Source organism: Chiroxiphia lanceolata, chromosome 3 (assembly GCF_009829145.1).
Source record: "Chiroxiphia lanceolata isolate bChiLan1 chromosome 3, bChiLan1.pri, whole genome shotgun sequence".
Taxonomy (NCBI): domain Eukaryota; kingdom Metazoa; phylum Chordata; class Aves; order Passeriformes; family Pipridae; genus Chiroxiphia; species Chiroxiphia lanceolata.
In genome coordinates this window covers 21580961-21606930 of record NC_045639.1, presented here as the reverse complement: position 1 = coordinate 21606930, position 25970 = coordinate 21580961, and the positions used below count along the sequence as shown (strand labels likewise).

The 25970-nt window shown below is 40.6% G+C and overlaps 1 protein-coding gene across 6 annotated transcripts in view; it reads left to right on the top strand.

Moving 5' to 3' along the window:
• KCNK2 (potassium two pore domain channel subfamily K member 2) overlaps positions 1–25970 on the top strand; it is a 107461-nt gene that overhangs the window by 18021 nt on the left and 63470 nt on the right. Inside the window, exons 1-3 of one of the 6 annotated variants that reach the window (XM_032684225.1) lie at positions 2046–2089; positions 2504–2598; positions 12735–13045. In XM_032684225.1, the coding sequence (XP_032540116.1) occupies position 2598; positions 12735–13045 (312 nt within the window). In that variant the 5' untranslated portion in view covers positions 2046–2089; positions 2504–2597. Of the gene's footprint in view, positions 1–2045; positions 2160–2503; positions 2599–10163; positions 10336–10962; positions 11021–12734; positions 13046–25970 lie in introns of those variants that run through there. The other 5 variants (XM_032684224.1, XM_032684223.1, XM_032684221.1 and 2 more) reach the window with 5 other exon arrangements.

The window sequence follows — 25970 nt, the reverse complement described above, 5'->3', positions numbered from 1 at the left end:
TAAAATGCATTGCATCAGTACACAGTAAATGATGAGATGTGAATCTGGACTGGAAGAAGGACACCCTTGTCCTCCCTTATTGGAAGCAGCTGGACCATGTAATTCCTTTCACAAACTGGTGACCCTCCAGTCTCCAGCTTGACATTATACATTCTGTAGCATCAAGTAAATATGGGTCTAAGGAACATGAAGTTACAGACTCTGCTACTGCAGCATCTGGTATGTCAGTATGTCTGTAGTAAGCAGCCTGAGGAACACTTATGGTGACACAGGAAGTCCCACGCTGCGGGTCAGGAAGTCACACATTTCCGTGTCAGTAGTCTGTTCAGCTAGGTGATAGCTTTATCTTTTTTTTTTTTTAGTACAGGACTGTATAAACAAGTTCATTAAACTATTGATATTTATTCATTATTATAAGCTCCCTAGGATATACTAACATTTTTTTAATACTGATATATTTTTTTTATATTACAGTAATAATTATAGCCTATAGCTAGACTGTAAATGCAGTATATGTAGAAAATACAGATGCCTTGTATGTGCAAGTAGTGTATTGAAGGATGCATTTCTGTTAGTTCATCAGTAGTTGTTACATACAGCTTTAATATTATTTACTTTAAGAGAAACATGGCTGGGTGTGACACTTTAAATATAAATTGTGTTTTTCCATATATAACTTGCTGTTAAATATTCTACACAGCAGCTACTATGCTTAAGTTCTTCCCTAAGTGGGCATTTTGAATGGCTAGCAATTCAGCAGTTACTGACAGGTTGCTTTCTTGTATAAAATAGGGGAATGTGTGGATCCTTGTACACAGCAGGTAGTGAAGTATTAATGAAAGTGATTGATGATAAAAAGCTTGCTTTCTACTCTCCTGTCATCAACAACCTATGGGATCAAGAGAACACTGGGATAGAAATTAATCTTCCTTGAGTTATTCTAAACAGTCAACTGATAGGAGATTTCTTTGATCTCATTCAGTTGAAATTGATTAATTCTGTTAATTACTCTGTTTGAACTGAGTTAGCAGGAATTTCTGCGTGTTGCAGCATCCTTGATGGTTTGTCTTCTTGCATGCCAAACAAGTAAACTTGGTAAAGAATTTGAAGGGAGATGATGTCAATGTAATGTTTGCTAAGACTGATGATGTATCATGATAATATCTGTTGAAATGATCAGATGCAATTTGTTTCTGTACTTGGGATTTTTCATTGAAACTGTCATTGGTTAAAATACATAAACATCCCTTGGAGCACAAACTCATGTCTTCCTCTGCCAAGAATATACATAATCACTAAGCTAGGAACATTTTCTCTCCTTCTCCCTCTGTTCTTTCCCCACCTCACGAATTCTGAATTCTACAGGAAGAACTGGAATTACATTAGAGTTCTTTACTGCCTACTGCATCATGGGATTGTCATAAATGTAGGGAGGTCCCTCAGGTTTTAGGCCATCTCCTTATTTCTTGATGCCTGCTGAGAAGGTTCCAATTAATAACGTGGGATTAATCTCCTACCTGAAGTCTGCTTTTTTTCCAGTTAGCAGACTGAATCCTACAAGCTAGAGGAGACACTTAGGGTCCTTGGGACTGCACAAATAGACTGATATACACTGAAGGATTTGCTGCATATTGGGGACATGGCTGCTTAAGGTTTGTCAGGCATCCTGAAATCTGTCTTTGCTCTGTCTAGCTTTCAATCAAAACCAAAATTAATTTATTATGCTAAAATTTTAATATTAAAAAAAAGCAGTGACTATTTCTGGAGAGAGGTCTGAGAAATGAAATAATAAGAAATATTGCAGCCACATCTTATTGTAGTTAGTCTTCAAGATTTGACTTTCCGATGTAGCTAGTAGGCACTTAAGCCAAAATAATTTCCAAAATAATTGCCACAGCCCTCTTGTGCTGGGATCCAGTTCTCTGTCTGACAGAGGTTAGTCTCTGTTCTATAAAGATTCCTTTGGAATGCCCTCCTGTGACACTGTAGCTGAGCTGGAAGTCAGCAGCTAACTGACTGAAGAAACCCTTTATGCAGTAGGAAGTCAAAACATAATGACAAGCTCAGTACTTGCTCTGGGGGTAAACAGGTAATTTACCTGTTTTCAGTAAAATTCTTTCTGCTGATGGCAAGGGAGGTTAAACTTGCTAAGCACCCATGTGAGTATATTACTATTTATAACACTCAAGTGTAAAATCTATTTTGCACAAATATGTATGTGAGAACAACGAATACAGCTCAGTAATATTTCCTAGTGATCAGATAAAATTACAGGACAGTGCAGTGTTAGTCCAGCAATGTGTTAGGATCAGTGATTTCAAAGTGTGGCTTGCTTGAACTGGGGCAGTCCCAGTGAAAGGCTCTCCCCAGGAAGGTTAAAGATGTGGATTTAAGTACCTTTATGCAGAATAAATAATTAGAGTCCTTTTTCCCTTATCCTGAGAGAGTCTTCCAATCATTGCACCATTATGGAAAGTCTGGTGGAGGATTTTCTTCTATTTAGGTTTTAAAAGAAAGTGGTAACCATCTCTACCTTTTGCATAAAGTTTGTTCTGCTAGCCTTCCAGAAAAGCCAAATAAACTCCCCTTAGGAGAAAAGTAAGGAAGTCTTATTTTCTGGATTAATTGGGCATCAGTTAAGAATGTCATTAATGTTGAGCAGCGTGATGGGAAGAATGCTTCTGTCCAGAAGCAGAGAGCTTGTTAAAGAACACTAGTGGTGAAAACTAAGCCACATAGAAATGAAAAAAAATAGCCTTTTTGGGTCAATATTTTGCATATAGACACCTCCGTCCAGGTCAGATACCATACCTGCACAATGATATATAAAAACCCAAAGTAGCTGACAAAGAAGTAACTGCAGAACTGGAGGTAACACATATATGCCATGGAAGCACCATATTTGAGCCAGTTTGCCATGCTGAGAGGTCAGAGTTACCAGCTGGAGTGTGCTGCTGTGAAGCCCATACCTGCCCTACCTTCAGAAGCTGGCAATATTTTTGTGTTAGGCTGCATAACCTTATGCATGACGCATCTTGCTCTGAATTCCCACACGACTCCTTGTGTGGGGTTCTGCTGTGATGTACAGGGATATCAAAAATCCTTCACATCTGGATTACATCTAGATTTGCTATCAGGATGCAGGACCTACTCCCTGTGAGCCTGTAAGTTACGAATAAGGGAAATTTTCCCCACAAATCTACTTTACTAGTTACAGCATTGTGATCAAAGTTGACTTTCCTAACATTCTAGGCAATTTTTAAGAGTAAGAAAAATCATCAGATCTTCCCCCTAAAATAAAGAAATTGCCAATGAGTCCCCAAGAATCTAGTGCAAATGTTCAGCCTGAGGCTTCCTTACTCACTGCTTTTGTTTTATTTCTTTCATTGAGATAGTCTTGCTGTATAAAGCCTTAGGTAAATTTTTTGAGTAGTAATCCCTTTAATATCCAAAGTCATTATTAGAGAGAACATGAAAGCTAAGAAAGCAATAACTTCAGGAATTGGTTTCTTTATGGCTTTTCTATTAATTTTTTCCTGGTGATCATGCTCATTAATTTGATATACTCCCATTTTTAACAAAAAAAAAAAAATCACAGAAAGTTTACATAAATTGTTATGGGGGCTGCTTATGCTATATCTGTTGCCAATATAAATAATTTAGAAAAATAATTATATTATTAAAGAGTACCTTTTACACCAATGTAATGATTTTTTTATAACTTTACTTTGCACAGTTATATGATAGGGCAATTAATCTTTTTGGCAGATTATTATAAAAATATTAAGCTGCTGAGAATTTTAGAAACAGAGCAGCCTTCATGTCCAGGCTGCTAAAATGTCATGGAAATTTTATAATATTAATTTTAGCTCTTTTATGTGAAGGGGTCATACAAAATAACTTTCACCAGTCACAGCCCTAAGTGCATTTGGTTCTACTTGGTGCTTGGGGTATTACGTCTGGGGTGTGTTTATATTTGCTGTGCAAAGAGAAAAATATGGGTCACTCTTACCCTGTATTTTTACCTATAATTTCCTTGGAGCTGGAGACTAGCTTTTAACATTCCTTCTACCAATATAAGGAAAATACAAAGATTAGCAGACACTTTAAAGCTGAAAAGATGAGTATGAACCTGTAGCCTGTTCTCCTACCAACACAGTCCATAGCTACCCGTCAAAGATTAAACCACCGAGCCCTGAATTTCAAGATCTACACTTTAAAGAAAATAGAAGACAGTGTCTTCAAGAGTGGAAGTGCTGAGCAATGCCAATGCACGATGCATCTGAATGGAAGCAATATATGCTTCTTCTTGCTGTCCAAGTACCTTATGAAAACTGGGCTCTGTTCACCCAGCTTCCTGCCTGCATGATGTTAGTGGCATCTTTATCCCTGCAGAAAGAACAAGCCTTAGAACAAACTATTGGGAAAAAAAAAAGACTAACAAATGCTATCTTTCTCTAAAAAATTTGTAACATCCTTTCCAGACATATCCCTATGTAGCTGAACATGTAGAGATTGCCATAAAACAATCTCTGGTGTATATTTGAAAATAATTCATAGATTTCATTACACTTCCTCTTATGGCTGAAGCCAGGTAGAGTAAGTCTGGTGGTTTTAAAACACAGGTGATACTAATGTTCTCCTTTTTCATCTCCTGATTCATATTCTTTATTTCTGCTAGCAAGTTCTTCTTTCAATTATCCCTGCATGATACTTCTTAGTATTTCCTGGGCTATTTTCTCTTCTCTTGTCTTTGTCTGGTTTTTTGTTTCTTCCAAATCTTATTTGTGGATTACTCTAAAAGAAAAGTACTAATGTTATTTTAGGTGGTTTCCAGTGTCCTCTGTCTGTATTGATTTTATTTACAGATTGTTGTGTCATACATCTGTGTCACTAATTCCAGAGTTACCTAAAATGTGGATATAGTACTTTACAAATACAAAATCAAATCTTCAGCTCCTCAAGATATAGTTTAAAAGTAAGCACCTGCTTAGTGACTCAAAGATGACTGCCTTTAGAGACAGCCATTCTTGTCAGGTCTGAGGTGTGCAGTCTTCTATGTATGTTTTTTTTCTTTCAAAATAGTCCTTGCCTTTTTCCAGTCTGCAAAGACAATACAGAGATTAGGTTTCTCTCATAAGTTATCCAGTAACACCATGAAGATCAGTTGCATGATTGGTACTAGTGGGTGTGGACAGACAGATACTCCCATTGTCAGTCTCCTGTTTTGAAGAGACCCCAAATACAAAAAATTAAAACAAACTACAAACCAGCAATTTTGTAGAACATTTTGATGATTACAGAGAAGCATTTTGTAATCATCCCAAAGCACTACTAGCTGTCCTCAAGGAGATCAGTAATTCAAAGTAAGAATAAGTTTTTCCTGTGCATAAATAATCCATAATAAAGTTGACATATGGCAATTCACATTTATCATTGATGAGAATGGCATTGACAGTTAGTTGTAATTGTTGCTTCGAAGCTGTCCAAGCATAATAGATTTGTGAAAACAAATATGAAAAAACAGTGGCAGAACATGTGATAAATAAATCCCATTAGGTCCAGTAACACAACACAGTCAGGGAGGAAATCCACTGGGAGATTTGCAAGTCAGTAAAGAAAAATACACATTCACAATATTAATTACAACAGTGAATACTGTATGGGTTCTAAAATAACTCCCCACTTGCTGCAAGTGGAAAAATAGATAAGAATTACTAGTGAGGGAAAGAATTAGAACCTAATTAAAACTGACAACTGAGCTGTAAGAAAATAGATGGGCACATGTAAACATTTTTCTAGTAATGGATGAGGTGAGAACAATGGCTTTTCTGCTGAATAAATAATTTGTCACACTCATGGTAGACATAATATCTTGCTAGTGAGGTAAAACTCATTAGTACTGTGTAGTGCAGTTGGCAAGCAGGAGGGAAGGAATGCCATCCGGAGGGACCTTGACACGCTTGAGAGGTGAACTGATGTGAACCTCAGGGAGTTCAACAAAGCAAAGTGCAAAGTCTACACCTGGGTCACAGCAATCCCAGGCACAGGTTGGGTGGAGAATTGATTTAGAACACCCCTGCAGAGAAGGACTCAGGGATGATGGTTGGTGAAAAACTCAATATGAGCCGGTAGTGTGCGCTTACAGCCCAGAAAGCCAACAGAATTCTGGGCTGCAGCAAAAGGATTGTAGTTAGCAGGTCGAAGGGGGTGGTTCTCTACCTCTACTCTGCTCTTGTGAGACCCCATCTGCAGTACTGCATACAGTTCTGGTGTCCCCAGCATAAGAAGGACATGGAACTGTTGGAGCAAGTCCAGATAAGGCCACAAAGCTGATTAGGGAACTGGAGCACCTTTCCCAGGCTGAGAAAGTCAAGGCTGGAGAAGAGAAGATTGCACGGAGATCTCACAGCAGCCTTCCAGTATCTAAAAGGGGCCTACAGGGAAGCCAGAGAGGGACTCTTCATCAGGAACTGTAGTGGTAGGACAAGGAGTAATGGATACAAAGTGAAAGAGGAGAATTTAGGTTAGATATTAGGAGGAAATTCTTTACTGTGAAGGTGGTTAGACACTCAAACAGGTTGACCAGGGAGGTTGTGGATGCCTCAGCCCTGGCAGTGTTCAAAGCCAGGTTGGATAAGGCCTTGCCCCTTCCAACCCTTAACATTCTATAATTCTATGATTCTGTGATACATACTCTAGTTGCACTGCATATGCTTAACTCATTTCACGATATGAATTAAAAGTGATCACATGTTTTTAAATAGGAGGACTATTTTAAGGCTTTCCCAGTTTCAGAGGCAGATGAGGGCTGAGTATCACTTACCTGCAAGTGTCTCCTGCCTGTTGCCTTGTCTTTGCCCTCCCAGTGGGAGAGTGTGCTTTCAGCGTGGTCACTGTGAGCAGACCAGTGTCCTTACTGTCTGCAAAGAACATGGTCTATCTTCTTATTTGCTCAAAAGAGAAGCAGGCTGTATGCCATTAGTTTCTCGTTTAGTTTAAATTCCCATAGCAGGATATTACTAATGGTTTAATGGCAGAATACAGTGATGCAGCATGGCCTTAATGTCATAATTATCCATAAAGAACTGACAGAGATCTTTTAATGTCTCCAAAGAAGTCAAGAGACAAGTAATTTGTTAAGTTCTGCTGAATAAGTAAAATGACCCTTAAAATTAACTTACTGTACAAGTCCAGTAGTATTTCTGCTAAGCTTTCTTGTAATAAAACTTAGCAGTAGCAAAGGTTTATCCTTGACTCTAACTGGGTGTATAGTTTGACCAAATTCTGAAGAGAGGTAGAGATTTCATTCTTTCATATCATGAGGAAGAGGGGAGGATACTGTGTTCACAGCAAGGCCCAAAGCCTATAGCAATACATTGTTTGATCAAAGGTTCAGGTCCCCTGTGGCAAATTAAATGGGAGCCCATACAAAGAAGTTGCTGTTGAAGTCAGCAAGGCAAATGCCCTCACTGGAACCCTTGCCATAACAGTCCTTTGGGAATGCAGAAATCCTTGGCAAGTAAGGATGAAGAAGGCTGGAATATGTGGTGCCTCCCATTATAAATCTGGTTAAAGGAGAGTATTACTGCTCAGAAAGGTGAAGGCTTAGCAGAAGCCTCTTGCTCTGGGTGTAAGGCGAGTGTTGTTTGTGGCCTTCCAGGGAGGGGATGGCTCCTACAACTAGAAAGTGAAAGTGTTACTTTTTACATACGATTTTTAAATTGGTCTTTCAAAGGCAATATTTTTCTGGAATAATTATTTCCTTGCAAGTGACCTCCTGTCCTGTCAAAGCTACATTTAGATCATCTACAGCTGTTATTTCTATGAATATGTGATTACTACGTTTATCATGTAACTTTGACTTCCTCTGCGTGCTGCATGCCTGTCCCTCTCGGCTGAGCCTACTTTTAACATTTCAAAGAGTTGAGCAGCTTCCAGCAGCCACCGTCTGTGAGTATTGTGGTCATCTTAAACTCATGTCAATACATTTTTAGACAGCATTTGACAGTCCTGTATTTTGTGAATTTCTCTCCTGTTAGTATGAAATACAGAAACCTGCTTATACTTAATCTTAGAAACATTTTTTTCCAGTTTGTTCAGATAAATCTCTTTGGCTCAGCAGCAAGCCCATTTGTGTGCAAGGCTGGAGCTCTGTGTTGTAACCCTTTTACTACTTAATCTTGTTCATGTCGGTTGGTGGGAAGTTTTGTCAGTGATATGCAGCATTTAAGTGTGTTTGTTTAATAAAGCTCAGGCCTGATGTGTCAAACTAGTCAAATGTCAGTTCCAAATTTGAGGGTAAAGTGGTCATACACAATATTCAAACAATGTGTGGGGTACATTACAAAAAATACTGGAGGGCATGACTCCATAGAGGAAATGCTGGTGCTGTATAAGGCCTCCAGAAAGTATGAGTTGCTATACACAATAGTTTTTGTTGTAGACCACAAAAAGAATAACTGGTTCTCTTGCTAGATTTGAAGATATCTGTCACTGCTGTATGTGGAGTGTTCATATCCCTGGTAGAAATGAGAATGCATAGCTCAAGTCCTCTCTAAGTAAGGGGTAAGCTCCAGCTGAGGACTGCATCTGGGATCACAATAGGTGGAAAATATCAGCCAACTGAAAGTAGATGTTGGAGATATTTACTAGGTAATTAATGGAAATAACTACTTTCACAGAGACAGCTCTTCAACTATGAAAGTTAAGGCACCAACGCAGTGACCTTCTGGAGTGGATCTCAAATGATTTCTACCTGTTGGGTGGAATGCCTAAATTTAAGGCCTACTCCAAACCCTCCTGAAGCTATTGGAAGGCTTCCCATTGATTTCAGTTTGTAGGCAATGAGTATGAGCCTTTTTCAGCTTTTAATAATAAGTCCTTCACTCAAGGAAAAACAGAATCTCATTCCAAATATTTAGATTGCTAAAGAAAGGCATGCAGTATTATTTTCCACAGTATTTTTTAGACACAGGTTCCACTTGTAGGTATATTTTCATGCCTGTTCTCCCATGGGATGTTGAAAGAAATCCTGTGAAATTATTCTTTTCCATGAGATAGGAAGAGGCAGTGTTTACGTGGACTAATGATTAAGAAATCTTTTCAGGAGAAAAGGGAATATAAAAAATCTTCAAGAATTCCTTGAGTGAGAGAGTATCAGTAGTCCGAAGCAGACATTTCACTTCTGTTGTTTGAGGATTGGGACCATGTCGATGAAGTTGACCGTATGACTGAAGGTCTGCTTGCAAGAGTTTCTTGGACTGGGCCCAGAGGCTCTTGTTACTCGATAACTGCGCTGCTGGTTCACAGCAATGGGGAGCAATGAGCTACAGCTTACACTGAAATAGCAAAGGCAGCTTCCTGCCCTGTGCTGCATCTTGTGGAGACGTGTGGACACACTGGGGGAGATTGGTATGATTGATGTTGCTGAAATTGGAGTCCTAAGGAACTCAGTATTACACTCATTTGTATGTCACACTGATATGGAGAAGTGTTAAAATAAGTGACTTCTAAAGTGTTTGCTGATGGTGCTGCTGATTTAAGCAGGATTATAGCCCATTAAACACCCGATGTATGACTGTCTTGGCCATTTTACAGATACAGCCTCTGGCTTTAAATGCTTGTGACTTATACCCATTTGTTATGGTGAGTAATTTTTTTAAGTGGTTGCAGAGACTTTTAAGAGAATGGTTGTGCGAGCAGTTTTTGGTTTCTCTTGGTAAATCATCTTCTGTCTTTTAGACAAGTCTAGATGTTCAGCACCCCAGTGTGAACAACTGACCCATGGATAGTGTCACTGTTGATAGACGACTGGGAAATAGGGGAGTTAGCCCGCGGCAAAGATAGCAAGAATAATTTCAAGCTTTTTAGTGGCAGAAACCACAGTTGAAGCAGCATTTCTGATGTATCTATCAAGACTGAAATGGAAGAAGGCGGTGCGCAGGCGGTGCGTGCGATAGGAGAGCAGCTACCATCCCTGACTCCTAGATCCACCTAGTTAACTCCTTGCAGCAACACGCCAGGCAGCCAAGCACCGGGTTAAAATCAGGCCGAGCCGAGAAGGACGGAGCCGCCCGGCCCCTCAGCCCCGCGCAGCTCTGCGGCGAGGGCCGAGGTCTCCCCGCTTGTCCCCCCACTCCTACTAATGGTGACATTTCGGACAGTTCAAAAGTTCACAGGGAGGCTCTGGCGAGGCAGCCGGGTGTGGGGCTGGAGCGGGGACCGCCGGCAGGTCCTGCCTTGCCAGAGGGGGTGGCCGGTGCCTTCTCCTCCTCCTCCCTCCTTCCCTCCTCTCTCCTCGCTCGTTTCCAGGCGAGACCTTGGTCTCCGCAGGTAACCGCTCTGTCTCCCGCCGCCTCCCCCCTCCATCTTTTCCCCACGTCCCTGCAGCATCTGCTCACCGCCCAGCCGGGTGCCAGCGCGGAGGGGCGCGCATCCCTGGCGGGCCGGGAGCGGCGAGGAGCGGCGAGGGGCTGCCCCCCCGCCGCCGAGGGGCGCGGAAGGGGGCGCGGAGGGGCGGGGGGGACACACACAGCCAGCGGTGCGGCTGCCCCGCCGCCCCACAAAAGGCACCGCCGGGCTCGGGCTGCTCCGCACGCCCCGCGCAGCGGAGCACACACGGACACACATACACGCACACGGGTGGGCACGGACACGCTCGCACACGCTCACGCACACTCGCACACTCTCGCACACACGGGCGCGCCGCGATGTGCGATGTGCGATGCGCGACGTGAGGCACCTCGCACGCCCCGGGGCCGGGGGGAGCCGGCGGGATCCTCGTTGCCAGCCCGCCCGCCCCTGCCGCTCCTCTCCTACAGACCCATCCATCAGCCTCTTCCTCTCGGTCTGCTCCAGCCTTTCTTTTATTTTCCTTTTTCTTTTCTTTCTTCTTTTTCTTTTTCTTTTTTTTTTTTAATTTTTAATTTTTTTTATTTGCTCTAACTGTATCTACCCAAGCCCTGAAAAAATGCCTGCCCGTGGAGCGAGGAGAGGGCACCGGGTCGGTAAATAAGAAGTGAGTACGAGCACAATGGCGTGCCTCCCCGCTCCCAGCCCTGCGGATGCTGCATGCGCCCCTGCTTCCCCCGCACCGGACCCCGGGATGCTCCCCACGCCACCGCGGCGGCTCGGGGCCCTTTGTACCTTGCCTGGCTCCTTTCCCTTCCCTTCCCGGCCCCGCTCCCGCCGCGCCCCGGCCCCGCCGCCGGTCGCCTCGCCCCCGCGCCGCTCCCCGCAGCGGAGCATCCCAGCCCGCGGCAGCTGCCCGGGGGCTACCGGGGCTGCGCCCCTCGGGGGCAGCGGACGAACCCCGGTGCATTGCACCGGCCGCAGGGAGGGGGCGGCGGGGCCGGCGGCGGAGCGGCGGTGCCCGGTGCCCGCTCCTTTGTTCGCCGCCGGCGGCCGCGCCGGGTCGGCGCTGCTCCGGGCGGGCGGGGAGCGGTCCGCGGCACCGTCCCTGGGGGCTCGGAGGGTCTCGGGGGCTGCGACGGGAGACAAGGCGGCGGCGAGGAAGGGGCTTCCCCCGCCAAGGTGTGGAGCAGGGGGCGGGGGGGCTGTGCCCGACCCCCGGGTGCCCGTGGGGCGGGGGCCGGGGCGGTGGGAGGCGGGACCGCGTGGAGTGCCCGGTGCCCAGCCCGCGGGCTATGAGGGGTGTCCCCGGTCCCCGGTCCCCGCCCGGCCCGGCTCGGGGCTGCCACCCTCCCTGCCGACCCCTTCTCCCGGCGCCGAGGTGTGTGTCAGAGCCCGAAGAGTGCCCACTCGGTGACTGCCAAGGGCCATCGCCTCCCCTGCAGGGACGTGTCCCACCTCCACCGTCCTGAGGGAGACTTTCCTCTAGATTTAGATCTGGGCTTTTCCCACCGGCAGCTGGAAGCGTTGTCTTGGCCATTCAAAACATACTTGTAATTCAAAACAATTTAAATATAGATTGTGTGGTCACAGCTGTGGCCATCTTCCCACAGGAGACCTTTACCTGCACTTGATGTGGAGGATTTTTTTTTTGGTGCCCACGTAGTTGCCGGTAGTCACATGAGTTATCCAGATACTTGATAACACAGTCAGATGCTCTTTTCCTAACCCGGTGGGTTTTTGTAGCTGTAAATAAAAATACCCACTCTAACAAATATATGACCCTTCCAGTAAGTACACATGTGTTTTACTGGTGTTTTCTGAGAGGTGTAATCGATATGCAATTAGCACTTTAAGACCAGTAGGTTGAGCAACGTCTTGTTTTTACGGTTTTGTCTGGGGAGTTTGGAAGTGATCTCGCAACTGTTCTCAGAGAGAATTTGTCAGAGGACAGTACAAAATAGGTGAAGGACAGAAGGTTTTGTATTTTCCTGCTACTTCTGTAACACTGAGGTAAAACACAGCTGGAAAGCTGCATAGCAGTGCTTAAGAGAGCAGCAGACGAAAAGAATGTCTGCAGCAAAATACTACCTTGTAGTAATTTAACGAAATGCAAGAGTGTAGCTGAAATCTGCTTTTGGAAATGATTGCATATGACAAAGGGACACACATAGAAAATGTTGCAAATGTGTGTATGCCTGTTAAATGGATACTACTACATGTCGATTTGCTGTAAGGTGTCATGGGGGTAAGACAGAGATTCAACAGTTAAGAATTCCAATTAGAAGCAACAGAATTTATGTAGTTGCTTGGCAAGAAGTTCAGTTAACAAAATCTGAGTGGCACTGTAAACATTAACTTTTTTTTTCTGTTTTTACCAGTGGCGGCACCTGACTTGCTGGATCCCAAATCGGCTACTCAAAACTCCAAACCAAGATTATCATTTTCCACCAAGCCTACCGTGCTTACTTCACGGGAGGAAAACGATTCAGCTATTAATGTTATGAAATGGAAGACAGTCTCAACAATTTTTCTGGTGGTAGTCGTGTATTTAATAATTGGAGCAACAGTATTTAAAGCCCTGGAGCAGCCTCATGAGACCTCCCAGAGAACCACCATTGTGATTCAGAAGCAGACGTTTGTATCTCAGCATTCTTGTGTGAATGCAACAGAGCTTGATGAACTGATTCAGGTAATCCATACCAAACCCTTGTCACCATGCCTTAGAGGAACAAATTATACATGGCAGTACTACAGTGATAAGGGGCAAAACCTTTGTAAGCAAAACTCTGTATTGGCCAAGTGATATAACAAGTGTTAAGACCAGAAGTTGAGCAATGGCATTTTCATGCAAAGCCTCACGGTTGAAAAGCTATTGCTGTTTTTAGGTCCAGTATGCTTTGTACACAGCCTTTTCACTGAAGCCTCCCATTATGCTAATTAAATGATTATTCATCAGCAATATATATAATTAATAGTTCACGAAGGAATTGGTGTATTGATTGTGCCTTACTAATTCTGTCAATATTTGAAGTGCCTAATTCTGAGGAAGAAACTACCATCCATTGCCTTGAAGGGCTTCTAATTTACTGTGATTTCATCAGGCTAGCTTTCCTTCCAGCTGTATATTTTTTTATTGATTTTGTTTTAAGACAGGAAAGTACCATGGACTTCCTATTTTGATCTTAAATCTCAAACTCCTCCACTTCTTAAAGGCACATCCACAAATGATGTGCATTGGTGTGTTCCTACTAACATGACTTTACCCTTGCAGGTCACTCGCCTCAGAACCACAGAAAATATTTATTTGCAGTAGCACAGAACCAGTTCTGGAGTCCCACTCTAACCTAAATCCCGTGTTCTTAGGAATATCCAGTGGCACTGGAGGGAATAGCAGGGGGCTGCTAAATAACATTGGTTTTGGGGATAAGACAATGAAATGTGAGGCCGGAGTTACCAAGAGTTAGTAAGGATTAACTCCTTCTTTAACAGTAGCCATGGGGCTGTCTGGGTCTACAGAGCCTGAGGAGACAGGGGAGAGCAGGAGAGGGTGGCCAGCATCCAGACCTTGGTGAGCAGGAGCTCTGGAGCATACCAGTTGCATGGGTAGCAAAGCTTTCTGGAGGTGTTTTTTGACAGCAGATATAGCTGGGAGTTTAGAAGTTGATTTTACCTCTCTAGACTGATCTGCCTCGAGCATCAGCATAGATGTGGGGTTTTTTTCAGTTTTAAATGCAGAGTTCTGATGTACTGAGTTATTTTTATGGTGCACTACTTCTGAATTTTAAAGGTAAGCTGGGAAAAAGTCTTTTTTATGATTTCTCACCTGCCCTGTTGCTAAAATGTGTTCCAAAATTGCTACCCTTTAAATGGCTGTCAGATAGTTCCTATCTCCATGAATCTTGACTTAGGCATGCCTGAGGACATACTGCAGATAGTAATTTTGATGCTGTGTAGTAACTATGTTTCAGTGGTTTTACCAGCAGATGTGAAATAATCTTTCAGAGAAATATACAAGCACATTCTGATGAAAAATATCTCTTGTAGCTACTATAAATAGTCCCATATGAAATTTTTAGGTCAGATCCTGTACTTATGAAGATAAAAAAAGAAATTTTGAAGCAATATTATCTTACATCATCTGTGAGATGGACCTTAAGGCAAAAACTATTGAAGTTTTCTGTGGAGTACTTAGATATTTTAGCATTTATGATTCTTTACCCAGAAGCACAGATTGATAAAAAAAACCACTCCATCAGCATTCAATGCCTATTTGATGTTCTGTGTAAAATAATGAGTTTCAGTACAATCATCAGAACACAGATAACCATATCAGCATTAGCTCCCATCTTCACTAGTGATCTTGGCATGACCAGAAACACACAGACATGTGAAGCATGAGGAGGAGACATAGCCTTCCACCGCACATGGGTGACAGATAGTTGTGGGAAGAGTTTGCTCTGCTTGTTGTAGGGCTAAATGAAAAACTTCATTTCTCCTTGTTCCCTTCTGCTTCTCTGTAAAGAAGAACATCATGATGTGGAGGTAGGAATGTGCTGTAACACTTCTTTTATAGAGGAAGAGTTGAGGCATAGGGTGCCCCTTTGGGTGCCTTTCTTTAAGCAGAATAACTGTTAATGAATTACATCAAGTTGTTTAAGGGCTTGGAAATTCTATTCGTCCAAAGTAAAATGGGAAAGCAATGGTAAAAGAGAACCTCAAATTAATTTTTCCAAGTCTAGGTTGCTGTCTTAAACATAGGGTCATGCTTCTTCCCTAGTTACCACTTTGTCACAGAAGCTGAATTAGGAATACATTTTGTCACTCTGGGATTACCTCTGACAGCTATTACAATATAATGCAGTACGTCTTCAGTTTTTGTTGGATATCCATATGAAAATAAATAGTGCGTGCAAGGAAAAAGTAAATGATTTAAGGATTCACTAAAAGCTATAAAACTGAAAATTAATATGTACTAGGGTAGAAGGAAGCTGGAATGATTAGTGGGTGTGAAGAAAATTACAGAGCTTACAGTATGTAATGTCTTCTTTAATCAAGTATTTACCTTGAGTCAAACTATAATGAAAGTTATTATAAACTTTTCCTTTTGAACTTAGTGTCCTGGGAATCCAGCAGCTGGTTTGGCCCTGTTTCATGTTAGTCATTGCTCAAGGTGCTTTTCATGCCAGCCTTTTTGTATCTTCACAACTTCTGCTCTGCCATTTAATCCTGACTCAGAAGCAGACTTGACTATCCCAAGACTGTCCAATGCCAGTATGATATGTGGTAGCTTAGTCAGGTGAGCATATTGGAGAGATTAGTTGGAGAGCACCAATTCCAGTAAAAATAACTGTACAAGTGGAATGACAGTCCAGTTTCTTTAGCACTCAGGAGCCAAAATCTTCCTCTTGTCGCAAACCTGTTCACAAAAGAGTTGTGTGTTTCTATGAATACACACAGGATAGTGAATTTTCCCTTCTTATCTTTTCCATCCTTGTTTTATCTCACCAATCACCAAACTCTCTCCTGGTATAACAATATATACTGTTGGGAACTTTTCAGTACACGAAGTTTTATTCCCTGGGTTTAGAATTCCTGAAACTGTGTATTGTCACATTGATTCTATGGTTCCTCTAGGTGTAGTAGGTGAGAATTATGCTTTTATAGACTTCATATATTTTATATAGGTGTAAAATGTGGGGCATTGGAGAGCTATTATGCAGCATAGAACATGTGCAAAGTTAATGAAATAGAGTGCTCTGATGATGGCACTATTTGAAGCCAAATAGTTATTTGAAGTTTATTTGAAGCCAATAACTTCAGCTCCCTCAGAACAATTACCTGGGTGTTCCTCATAAGCTTTCAGCCCGTCACGCAGCATCGTCCCTGTGTTGACAAGGAAGTGGTCTTTTGTGACCCTTCTCTATCTGTGACTTCCATGGTCCAGTGTAGCAAATCTCCCTCAGTCTAAACCACTTCAGTTACTTTTTTGCCTCACTGTAAACAATATAAGGAACAACAGCATATATGACCCTGAGAGGTATATCTAGGTACATAATTATTTTGATAGTTTGTGAGCACTTCTATTTAGTACCCATATTAAAAATGTGCAAAAATCATGCAGAGCATACCTGCCACACCCAAGAGGCCATTTTTTTTCCAGGTAGTTTTGAACTCCTTTACTGTAGCCAGAAGCCGTATTACAACAGTATTAAGTGGATCACTGCATGCTGTACCAAATGGTGCTGAGGTGGGCAGTGCACGACACTCACTGCTGGTATACTAATATACAAACTAGAGAAACATCCCAGGAGGGAAGCCTGTGATAGTACCAACACTGCCTTGGTGAGTCTAATGAGATACAACAGAGCATCAAGCTGTGGCATGGTCTGGTGCTAAACTTAAAAAAAAAAAGTTTAAAAAAAGTTTCAGTTGGAAGGTCTCAAAAGGATCTCAGTTATTAACAGATAAGAAAACATTGGTTTGGCGAAGGTTATCTGTGATATCCAATACACTATAAGCTGTAGGAAAGAGATGTGATCAGATACTTTTTGCTGCTATTTCTTCTTTTGGAAGAAGAACACTCTACAATTCATCCACTCTACATTTCATCATGAATGGTGTTTTGGTTTCTTTGTCTATACCTGTTCTCAACTTGGCCCTGCCATGCAATGCGAAGTAACTGTCAGGTGACAGAATAAAAGAGCAATGTAGTTCAGACTGTGTGGATTAATGTATATGTGACCAAATATATGAACATGATCTTCATATACACTAGGCATTTTTTTTACACCCTCATGTCTAAATTTTTCCCCCTCCACTGAGCTTTTGTTGGCAGAAGCTGATAGAAACCTGGGAGTAATCCGGCTACACACACACAAGCAACAATAAGCATTAAAGAATGAAATAATTCTCTAAATGAAGCACTTGTATCTAATATTTCAATCTAATTCTAAGTTTCTTTCTGTTTGTTGACTGTTCCCTATAGCAAGCTTGCCACTAAGCATTTGAAATGATAGAGACAGTTTCTAAAACTCAGATGCACAAAGTGTATTGCCGAGTTCCCAGCAAAATTTCCTGCTGCATTTATGCACCTGCCGGAGTAGCAAATGTAAAGAACATTAGGTACACTGCTGATGTTTGGGTTGCAGTTGTGTACTCCTGCCAAAGCCACAAAGTACTTGTGTCTACCTTCACATCGTCTTCTGGGGTTGTCTCTGGGAACAGGCGAGCCTGCTGAATATGATATTCCAACGACTTCATAAAATTGTCATTATTGTTTATACACCTCGTTGCCCCTCCATAGGTTCCCAAAGATCCTATAGAGGAAATGAGGTGCATGAAATAACAATGAATTTGCTTTCCCCTCACCAGAATTCTGTTGTTCCTGGGACATAGGGATTGGTGACCAGTATTTTGCACTGTGGGATGTCTTGGCAATGGCAGGCAACTGTTTGTCCCCCCACCAAAGAAAAAGCTGATAAAAAAAAAAGAGAGAGCTTTCTATGTGAATATCACCTAATTATGTTTTGCTCAGCAGTTATTTGTTTATGTTGAACCTTTTAAACCAAAATGGAAAAAAATTTCCTTTTAATATCCAATCACCGAGGTGTTTAGTGTATTATTTTTGCATACAAAAATAGGAAATATGAAAATTTCACTTATGTTATTTGTAAATACCTAGAATGTCCTAGTAAGCTGGTGTGAATTATTATCATTATCTTAGGGAGGAAATTCTGAAAATTAATGAAAGTTTTCAAGTAAAGGTACAAAGAAACATAAGTAATAATGGAACATATTTAATTTCTGGTTCCTTAGCAGAAAAATCCTTCAAATCTATTTGTTCTGAAAATCCTAGCAAGTGGAAAAAACCCTATTACACTGAAATGCACAATCTTTAATGTGTTCCAAGTGCTGTATGTGGTAATTCGTGTCTTATAAAACCCTTGTTTTGAAATCTGAACAATTTCAGAATGCTGCACCAAGCTGCCTCAGCAGTAATATTTTTGTAGAGTTTTAAGTCCAGTCCCTGTCAGGGTATGTGGCTTCTTCTGAAAACTGAATGCCCACAAAAATGTGCTTGGCATTTAAAACAAACAAACAAAAAAGAATTAATGAACCAGCAGGATTAGCTGAATTGACCTTGATCCCACAAGTTGATCTCCTTGGGTCCTCTGTGGGCTTGTGGTCAACAGGGGGAGAAGAGCTCTCCGTGCAAGGGTCCACAGTCGTGTGCCATGCCTGTTTTCATCTTACATTTACATCAGCTGCTTTCTCCCCTTTTCTTTCCATTCATCTCTTAGATTGTGAATGAGACCAAAATGTGTTGTGTTTTTTTTTTTTAATTTCCCTAGGGGAAAAATGCAGTTTTTTCTCTCAAGGAAACCTGACATAGTTATGAATGACATGGAAGCAGTGTTTTTTTTCATCAAACTGGCATCACCAGTCATCATGGCTTCTTATGTGACTAATTTCTTATACAGCTATTTTACTTAAAAATATGTGTTTGCTGTGGCTTCATTTTTATAGTTGAAGATAGGTAGCTATAGAAAGTTGCACCTCCACAGGTCTCTTCATAGGCTTCTTTACAACTTACATTGTAGCCCCCAAGAAAACTATTTTGGAAGAAAATAAATTTTCAGGAATATGTTGTTTAATTCAACCGGATAAGCTCCTTGAGGCGCATTTCCCTGCTTATGTAGAAAACTGTTTAAATAAAGAAGTGTACATCCTTTCTCTCCCAGAGACTAGAAGGTATTTGAGCTTACTGTTAAATTTTTAGATTCAAAGATCTTCTTTTTCAGACAAATCCAAAATTTATTTAGACAAAATTAAAATTTAAAAGCTAAATCTATTAAGGTCGAATCAAATGTTGTTAGTTCTTTGAATCACAACATTTATAGATATTTTCAGTCCTATGAGCTGTAGCTTGTGGGTCCTCTAAGCAGGAACTTTTTAAGAAGGAGTTTGAATGTGCCAGTTTAAACCCTAAATATTCTTAGTCTCTTCCTTTTGCAATTCCTTACAGCCCTCTCCAAAGGAGGCAGGAACCATCCCATGTCTGGATCCTAACATGGAAGCAGCAATCGTTTATGCCTTTTAAACCTTAGAACCTCAAAAGATGATCGACCAGTATAAAGAAATTGATGCTGCAGAATATTTTATTTATTTGTCTGGGGATGCAAAATATCATTGCATCATGTTTTTAATGTACCATCTGCATTTCAGACATGAAGCTTATGACAAATTGCAAACATCGGTAGCAGAGCTGCCTGTTGACGGTGTTTTTAAAGCAATGAAAAATGAAATTAAGGACTTTTAAAGTAGTTAAGCCATGCAGTGCAGGAACTGTAGTTTGAGTTGTTAGCCTGTGCATGTGTCTGTCCTTAGTAAGGTGTCTGCCCATCAGAGCACTCAAGCTTATATACTCTTAACTCTAAATATCCTGGTAGTCCTAACTGGTACAGTAAGATCCTGTTTCTCTTTTCCTCTTGCTGTGCCTGTGTTTCCTTTTTGCTTCACTCTTGTCAGAAACAAATGTTCTAATGTTTCTGTCTCCTTCCACAATAAAGCACCCCCAATTCTACCTTTATCTCCAGACCAGAGAAATATTTACTAAATGAAAGATCTCTGTGAAAGATCTTTGATCACAAGCTTCCCCAGACCTATCCTCCACACAGATACCCTCCACCTGCTGTGGTGGAGTCTGGATGGGATGCAGAACTCCATGAGTTCTGTGTACTCCTTGCTTAGGTTCCTACTGTCCTGTCTTAGAGCCAGATCCCCTTTTCTGGCTCTGTACTTAGCTCCTGGAGGGAGGGAATTTTTGTCAAAACTTTCTGTTGCCTGGGAGCATTCCCTCCAGGGACAGGACAGCTCCCTTTTCTGTAGTTATTTCCTACATGGTGGTTAAACACAAAGAATTTTTTTAAAGTGGTTTTTATCCTCACAAGCTTAAGAAAAATATATTTTTTGGAGGAGAATGATAAATAAATTCTAACTGCCCTTGTCACTTTGTTCAAGCAGTTTGTTTTCAAACTTTTTTTGCTGCTTCTGGTGTTGAGGCCCTTAAAGATTACATTTACTTCAGATGAACAGTTTATAGGGACCTGGAACTTACCTAGCCTGATTGCATGTGAGTGACAGCTTTTGGCTTAGAAAGGGTGGCAGATATGACTCATTAGTAAGTCAGTCCTGCTGAACAGCTGTTTGAATAATTCTGCCAGTCTGTAATTTCAAGAAGCAAAGCCTTCTTCCCTGAACGTGTATGTATATATACATACATATGTATGCACACACAGAGAATTTATATACATATAAACCCATGAGGTTTTTAATGCTTATTCAGAAGTAATGTTTTTCAATGTTTATACATGTTTTTGGTTCAAGTAGATCATGAAAGAGTGTGAAAAGTGTTCTTTAATTCTTACACATGTGAGGTACCACTCTCCAGTGTAGAGTACAGTCGTATGTTATACAATCTTAAAAGAAAAACAAGGAGTCACAGAATTATAATACACCATTGCAATCTCTTTCAGCATCAAGGCCCAAAAGTGTGTGCTTTTGGAGGCTGGATAGTTGTTTGCTAAGTGTTGAAAGCATTCTGGCATGCCTCTGAACTAAAAACTAAGATTTCCATTCCTTGTGAACAAAAGCTGAAATAAACCATATGACTTGTGCAGTAGCTGGGTCATATGTGAAATATCTTTATACTGTAGGGTGAGAGTGCCCTTGTCAAATGGCAACAGAGCAATGAAGGAAGAAATCCAGGCTGAGAAATGTTTTCAGAAACTTTGAGACATATCTGACTTTTTGACATCGCTTGGTAAGTGATTGCCAGGAAGCACAAGCTAACTCCTGCAAAGCTGGGTAACAAAGAAAGCACACTCTGGATTTTATCAGAAGCATAATTTAAGGTGCTTCTATTTTAACCTTTTGATAGTAAAGCTGAGAGTAATGAAGCGTTGTGTTACATCATTTCATAAAAATGAAGTGACTGGAAGATGGTACACAAACATGTACACAGAGCCTGGTGAGGAACAAGGAGATGAACATTAGAGTGACTGGTTTGACACATACTTACTTCTGCCTGATTTCCATGTGAGACAACAGTTGACTACCAGAGACTAGCCTTCACACTTTATAACCTCTTCTTACTTCTGCTGTGTCTCTGTAGACCCCTGTTTAGTGAAAGTAGATCTATGGCCAAAAGACTGGCTTTTGTCAATCATCGCCATTGACTCCTTGCAGGGTCAGAGGACCAGAGGATGAAATCCCTGACCTAGAATTGTCTTCTGTTTTCACAGAATGACTGTGCTGTTGGAAAGACTGTTTTTATCTCTTGTTTGACAGAAGTCACAATATTCTATGTCTTAATCTGCAAAGGGTAGTTCAGTATGGCCTCTACAGATAGATGCCTGCATGAACACAGGGATATGATAATACAAAACTCTGCAATGTATTTACCAGAAAGTGTCTCTAAATTATGTAGGAAATGAAAAACTGACACCCAATTAAGGTGTGATTTGTATTGTCACTCTCCTTTCCCCAGTGTTCTGATTTCAAGCAACAAATTACAGTGTGAAAGCAGTACTTATGTGTTTTTGGAGCTCAGGTCCTGTTTTTGAAAGAAAGGCAGGCCATACCTGGCCTATCCACTCTGGGCTGAAGCATCTCTACCTCTTTTTTCTGCTCCACTAGAGCTTGTTCCCAGATATGGCTGCAAAGCCAGGTAGTTTGGATGTGTGAGTGTAGTGCAAGTGAGGGTATAGTACAGAGCTAGCCTAAGAGTTCACATAACCTAAAAATGGGAATGAAGTTTCTAAAGTTTTTAAATATTTCAAAATTTTATCTCAATTCTCTTCACTATGAAAAAAAAAGGCCTTGTTTTCCACCATAATGAAGACAATTAAAGAAGAAAAACATATTACTCTTAGTGCAACCATATAATAGTATTCTTAAAATCATTGCACACAGAGGCCTTGATTGGGTACCAGTGCTGGTGACCACTCCTCTGCTCAGTCATCAGTCATCTCATATGAAACCAGTACTAGACAAAGGCTCTGGAAGAAGGTAAGGCAAGTGAAATAATTACATAATTTAAGAATTTAAACTGCCTACATCCCTATTCTAATGCTGACCGGTTCTGTAGTGCTGAAGCAAAACTGATTTTTAAGTCAGAATTTAGTTTGTATGTAGAATAAAAAAGAGAAAAACTAGGAAAGTGCTCCTGGGGAGGTCAGTTAACTTTAATACTATAAAACAATGTTTATAATTCCAGAAGTTCCTGTGTTAAGATCACACGAAGTATTTAAAGGCTGCAATATATGATGACTGCATAGATTACATAGAGTTTTCATGCTTCTGCTTCAAGATTTGGAATGCAGAGAGTTACTGTCACTATTGTGTCAGTTAGGATAAACCAAAGGTCTGAAGTGACAGAAAGAAGTTAGGAAGGAAGAGAGGAAAGAGTAGCATGCCAGACTTATGACAAATGAAGTGGCTGTGTTTGCTCTAGTAGTAAGGCATCAGTCAAGAAAAAAGGCTGAAGACCAAGAATAAAAGTGGCAGAGAATTGAATCTGACAGCACTGACAGTGAATAATAGCATGTTACTTGAAGGCTAAGGCTAAGACCTAGGCCCTTAGTGAATTTAGTGGAAACTAGCTGCACAAGCCTGGGTTATTATTCCAGGCTAGGGAAGTGTTAATATCTAATATTCCAGGTAAGTTTGTGCAGTGGACATAGTCAGGAAGAAGGTGCTACCCTGAAATTAGTGCCCTGAAATGTACATATGTTAGGAGTTACACGATACATTGTTTTCTTTTAAAATTATTCTTAGGAATAGTCTTAGATGGGAATCTTCTTATGGTTGCTGACCAAACTAAGAATAAAAGTTGTTCTCTGATTCAAAGAACTGAAAGTGCAGTTACTCTTCCCAAAAAATCTATGAGCAATATTCAAAGACTTTATGACACAGTAGTATTGATCTCAGTGAAACAGCAATCTGATTTAAATGAAACAGAAACCTTACCCACCTGTCACCCTCGTTATTAAGAGAGAAGACTGTTATATAGAAGACTCTGAGGGAGAATAATGCAGCAGCTTTGTTAAGATTTAAGTCTGGCTTCTCACAAACATGTTTACTGTGCAGGAGAAAGCACAGTAGTGTGTTTTTGAGAACAATAACCCAGTGATGATGAAGGCATCATGTGACCCTTTATGACTAAAGCTATGTTTAAAACAATCCATAAGGTAAATCAGTAAATGTACAAAGAAAGTCAATGAGAAATACTGGCAATAAAAAATTACTTATATGCAATATTCAGCAGATTTTTTTAAATAGGTGACTATATTATTTAATAAGAAAGAGTTTAATTTGGAAAAATAGAGGAAGCTGATGAGTCTGTAAGATCATTAATTTCTTGAAGGAGACAAATTAGAGATTGCTATTCAAGTGTTTCTCATAACAGAAGAACTTAGAAAATTACTTTGAAGCACATATGATCTCTCAAAAGGGAAATGCTTTTTAAGTGATCCACAAGCAATTTGCAGAACCTACTGCCACAGAATGACTTGGCAGTCAAGTGAGCTCCAAAAGTAGTTAGATAAATTAATGGTAAAACAATCCACCCAAACCAATCTGAACACTATGATGCAGATGCAGCCTCCTACTCAGAAAGTCCCTAAAAGTAGGCATAGTCAGAACTTAGGAGGCTGTATCACTGAAAGCAGCCCTGATTCTTTTCCTAACTACTAGTTAGATAAAATCAGAGACATAATAATAGTGGTTAATTGTCTTTTGTAGGCATCTGCTTTGGTTTGGGGAGTTTTGGGCTAAGTTGTATTGTTTTTCCTGTAAGTCTGTAGATGCGGTATTTGTAGTTGGGAAATGCATGGCTGTAATGGATGTTTGAGCAGTCTAGACTGGCACACCTTTCATATAAAAGACGTTGGGGTACTATGGCTTCAAAATGTGCAGTGATGATATAAAGCCCTGAAAACATTTTACATCAGGATCTGCATAAAACTTGGTCTTTCTAGGCTGTCAAAGCAGGTGTGTTGCTCTGGGTAGCACATTCATCCAGTACAAGAAACTATAATAAAACATGAATGGTCCCCAAAAATTATATTGATCCAATGCTGTATCATATAATGCCTCACTGGAGACCATGTTCCCATTATCAGGTACAAGGACCTGCGATGGAAGTTCTTAGTCCACTGAAATGTAACAGTACTCAAAATGTGTTCAGTAGTCACTGTATAATGCAGCACACTGGGGTTTGTAAGTCAAGGAATTTCTGTGCTGTGTAAATTATGAAATCAATATGAGGGATGGTTCTTAAATGTTTCTTAGTCTGATGGGTTCCTTCCTATACTGATGGAAACACCTGTCAGTGTCAGTGCTGCTGTATTTGCTCTTGCTGAGTTGGACATGATGTACAAATGTAGAAGCTTTATTCTTCCAACCCAAAGGAAAATTAAACTCTCTTCCCTCTCCCTTTCCTAATCCTTTCTTCTTGCTCAGTAGGACTGAAAATTCCACATCTTTGATGTCTGCCTTTCTGGTATTAAAAAAAAGTAAAAAAAGAAGTTAAAATGAAAGCGTCTAAAGTCTATGTAAAAATACTCCAGCTGGCTTTCTGTTGACAACCCTGGATGGTGGAAATGGCTTAGGTGGCTATGGAGATGCAGCTGTGGACTTTAAAATGGTTACTTTGTGCATCTGAGGTTTGAGAATGGCAAACTAGAAATGGTGGATTTAAATTGAGATCCCATCGTGAAAAGTCAATGCCTGGTTAATCCAGCATTGACATTTTGTAATTTCTGTCCATAGCAAGTGACTTCTATGGGCACTGATTAGTAACAAAATGTTTTAATTTGCAAGCTATCAACGTCTTTTGGGGCTGAAAAAAGTATTGCTACTGTAGAATACTCTTCCTCTGCAACAGACTGCTCACAAGGAAAATGGTTCTAGTCTACCCTATTGCTGAATATATTTCCGTAAATAGTGATTGTTAGACAACTCGCCAAGAACAAACTATTAGTTAGTTAAAATGCTCATTTTTGCTCTGCAGTGTTGCTTCCTTTGTTGTTCTTTTGTTAGACACCAATTATTACTATAAGGATCATGATTATAAGTCCTGTTTTAAAGTTTCAGAAAGAAATGATGACTTATATTCTTTGAAATATTTATTGCAAGCTTAAAAATACTGTTTCTTGATGTGTACCGATTAACTTAATTACTTAATTATATCTGCAATAGTGATATAACTAAACAGGAATGTGTTCTGTGGTAAGAATTTACAGTAGGTGACACTGCTGAAAAGGAAATGTTTCCTATTTCTTGAGATTATGAAAATGTCACTAGTGGCAAGTTTGTTTATTTTAGCTACTAGAACTGAAGTTTTCAAGAATGAAATTTATGAAATATATAGTTGTATAAACCTGTTGGATACTTGACTCTGATTTTTTTGTTGCTACAGTGAAAGTTTTATAACTGTAAGTGTAATTTCTTTAATTTTTGAATTATCTGTTATGCCATATTGTTTTTATTAGTTGGAGTTAATTTGATCCAGAACAATGTATGGGCATTTTTTCTTGATGTTTTAAAATGAT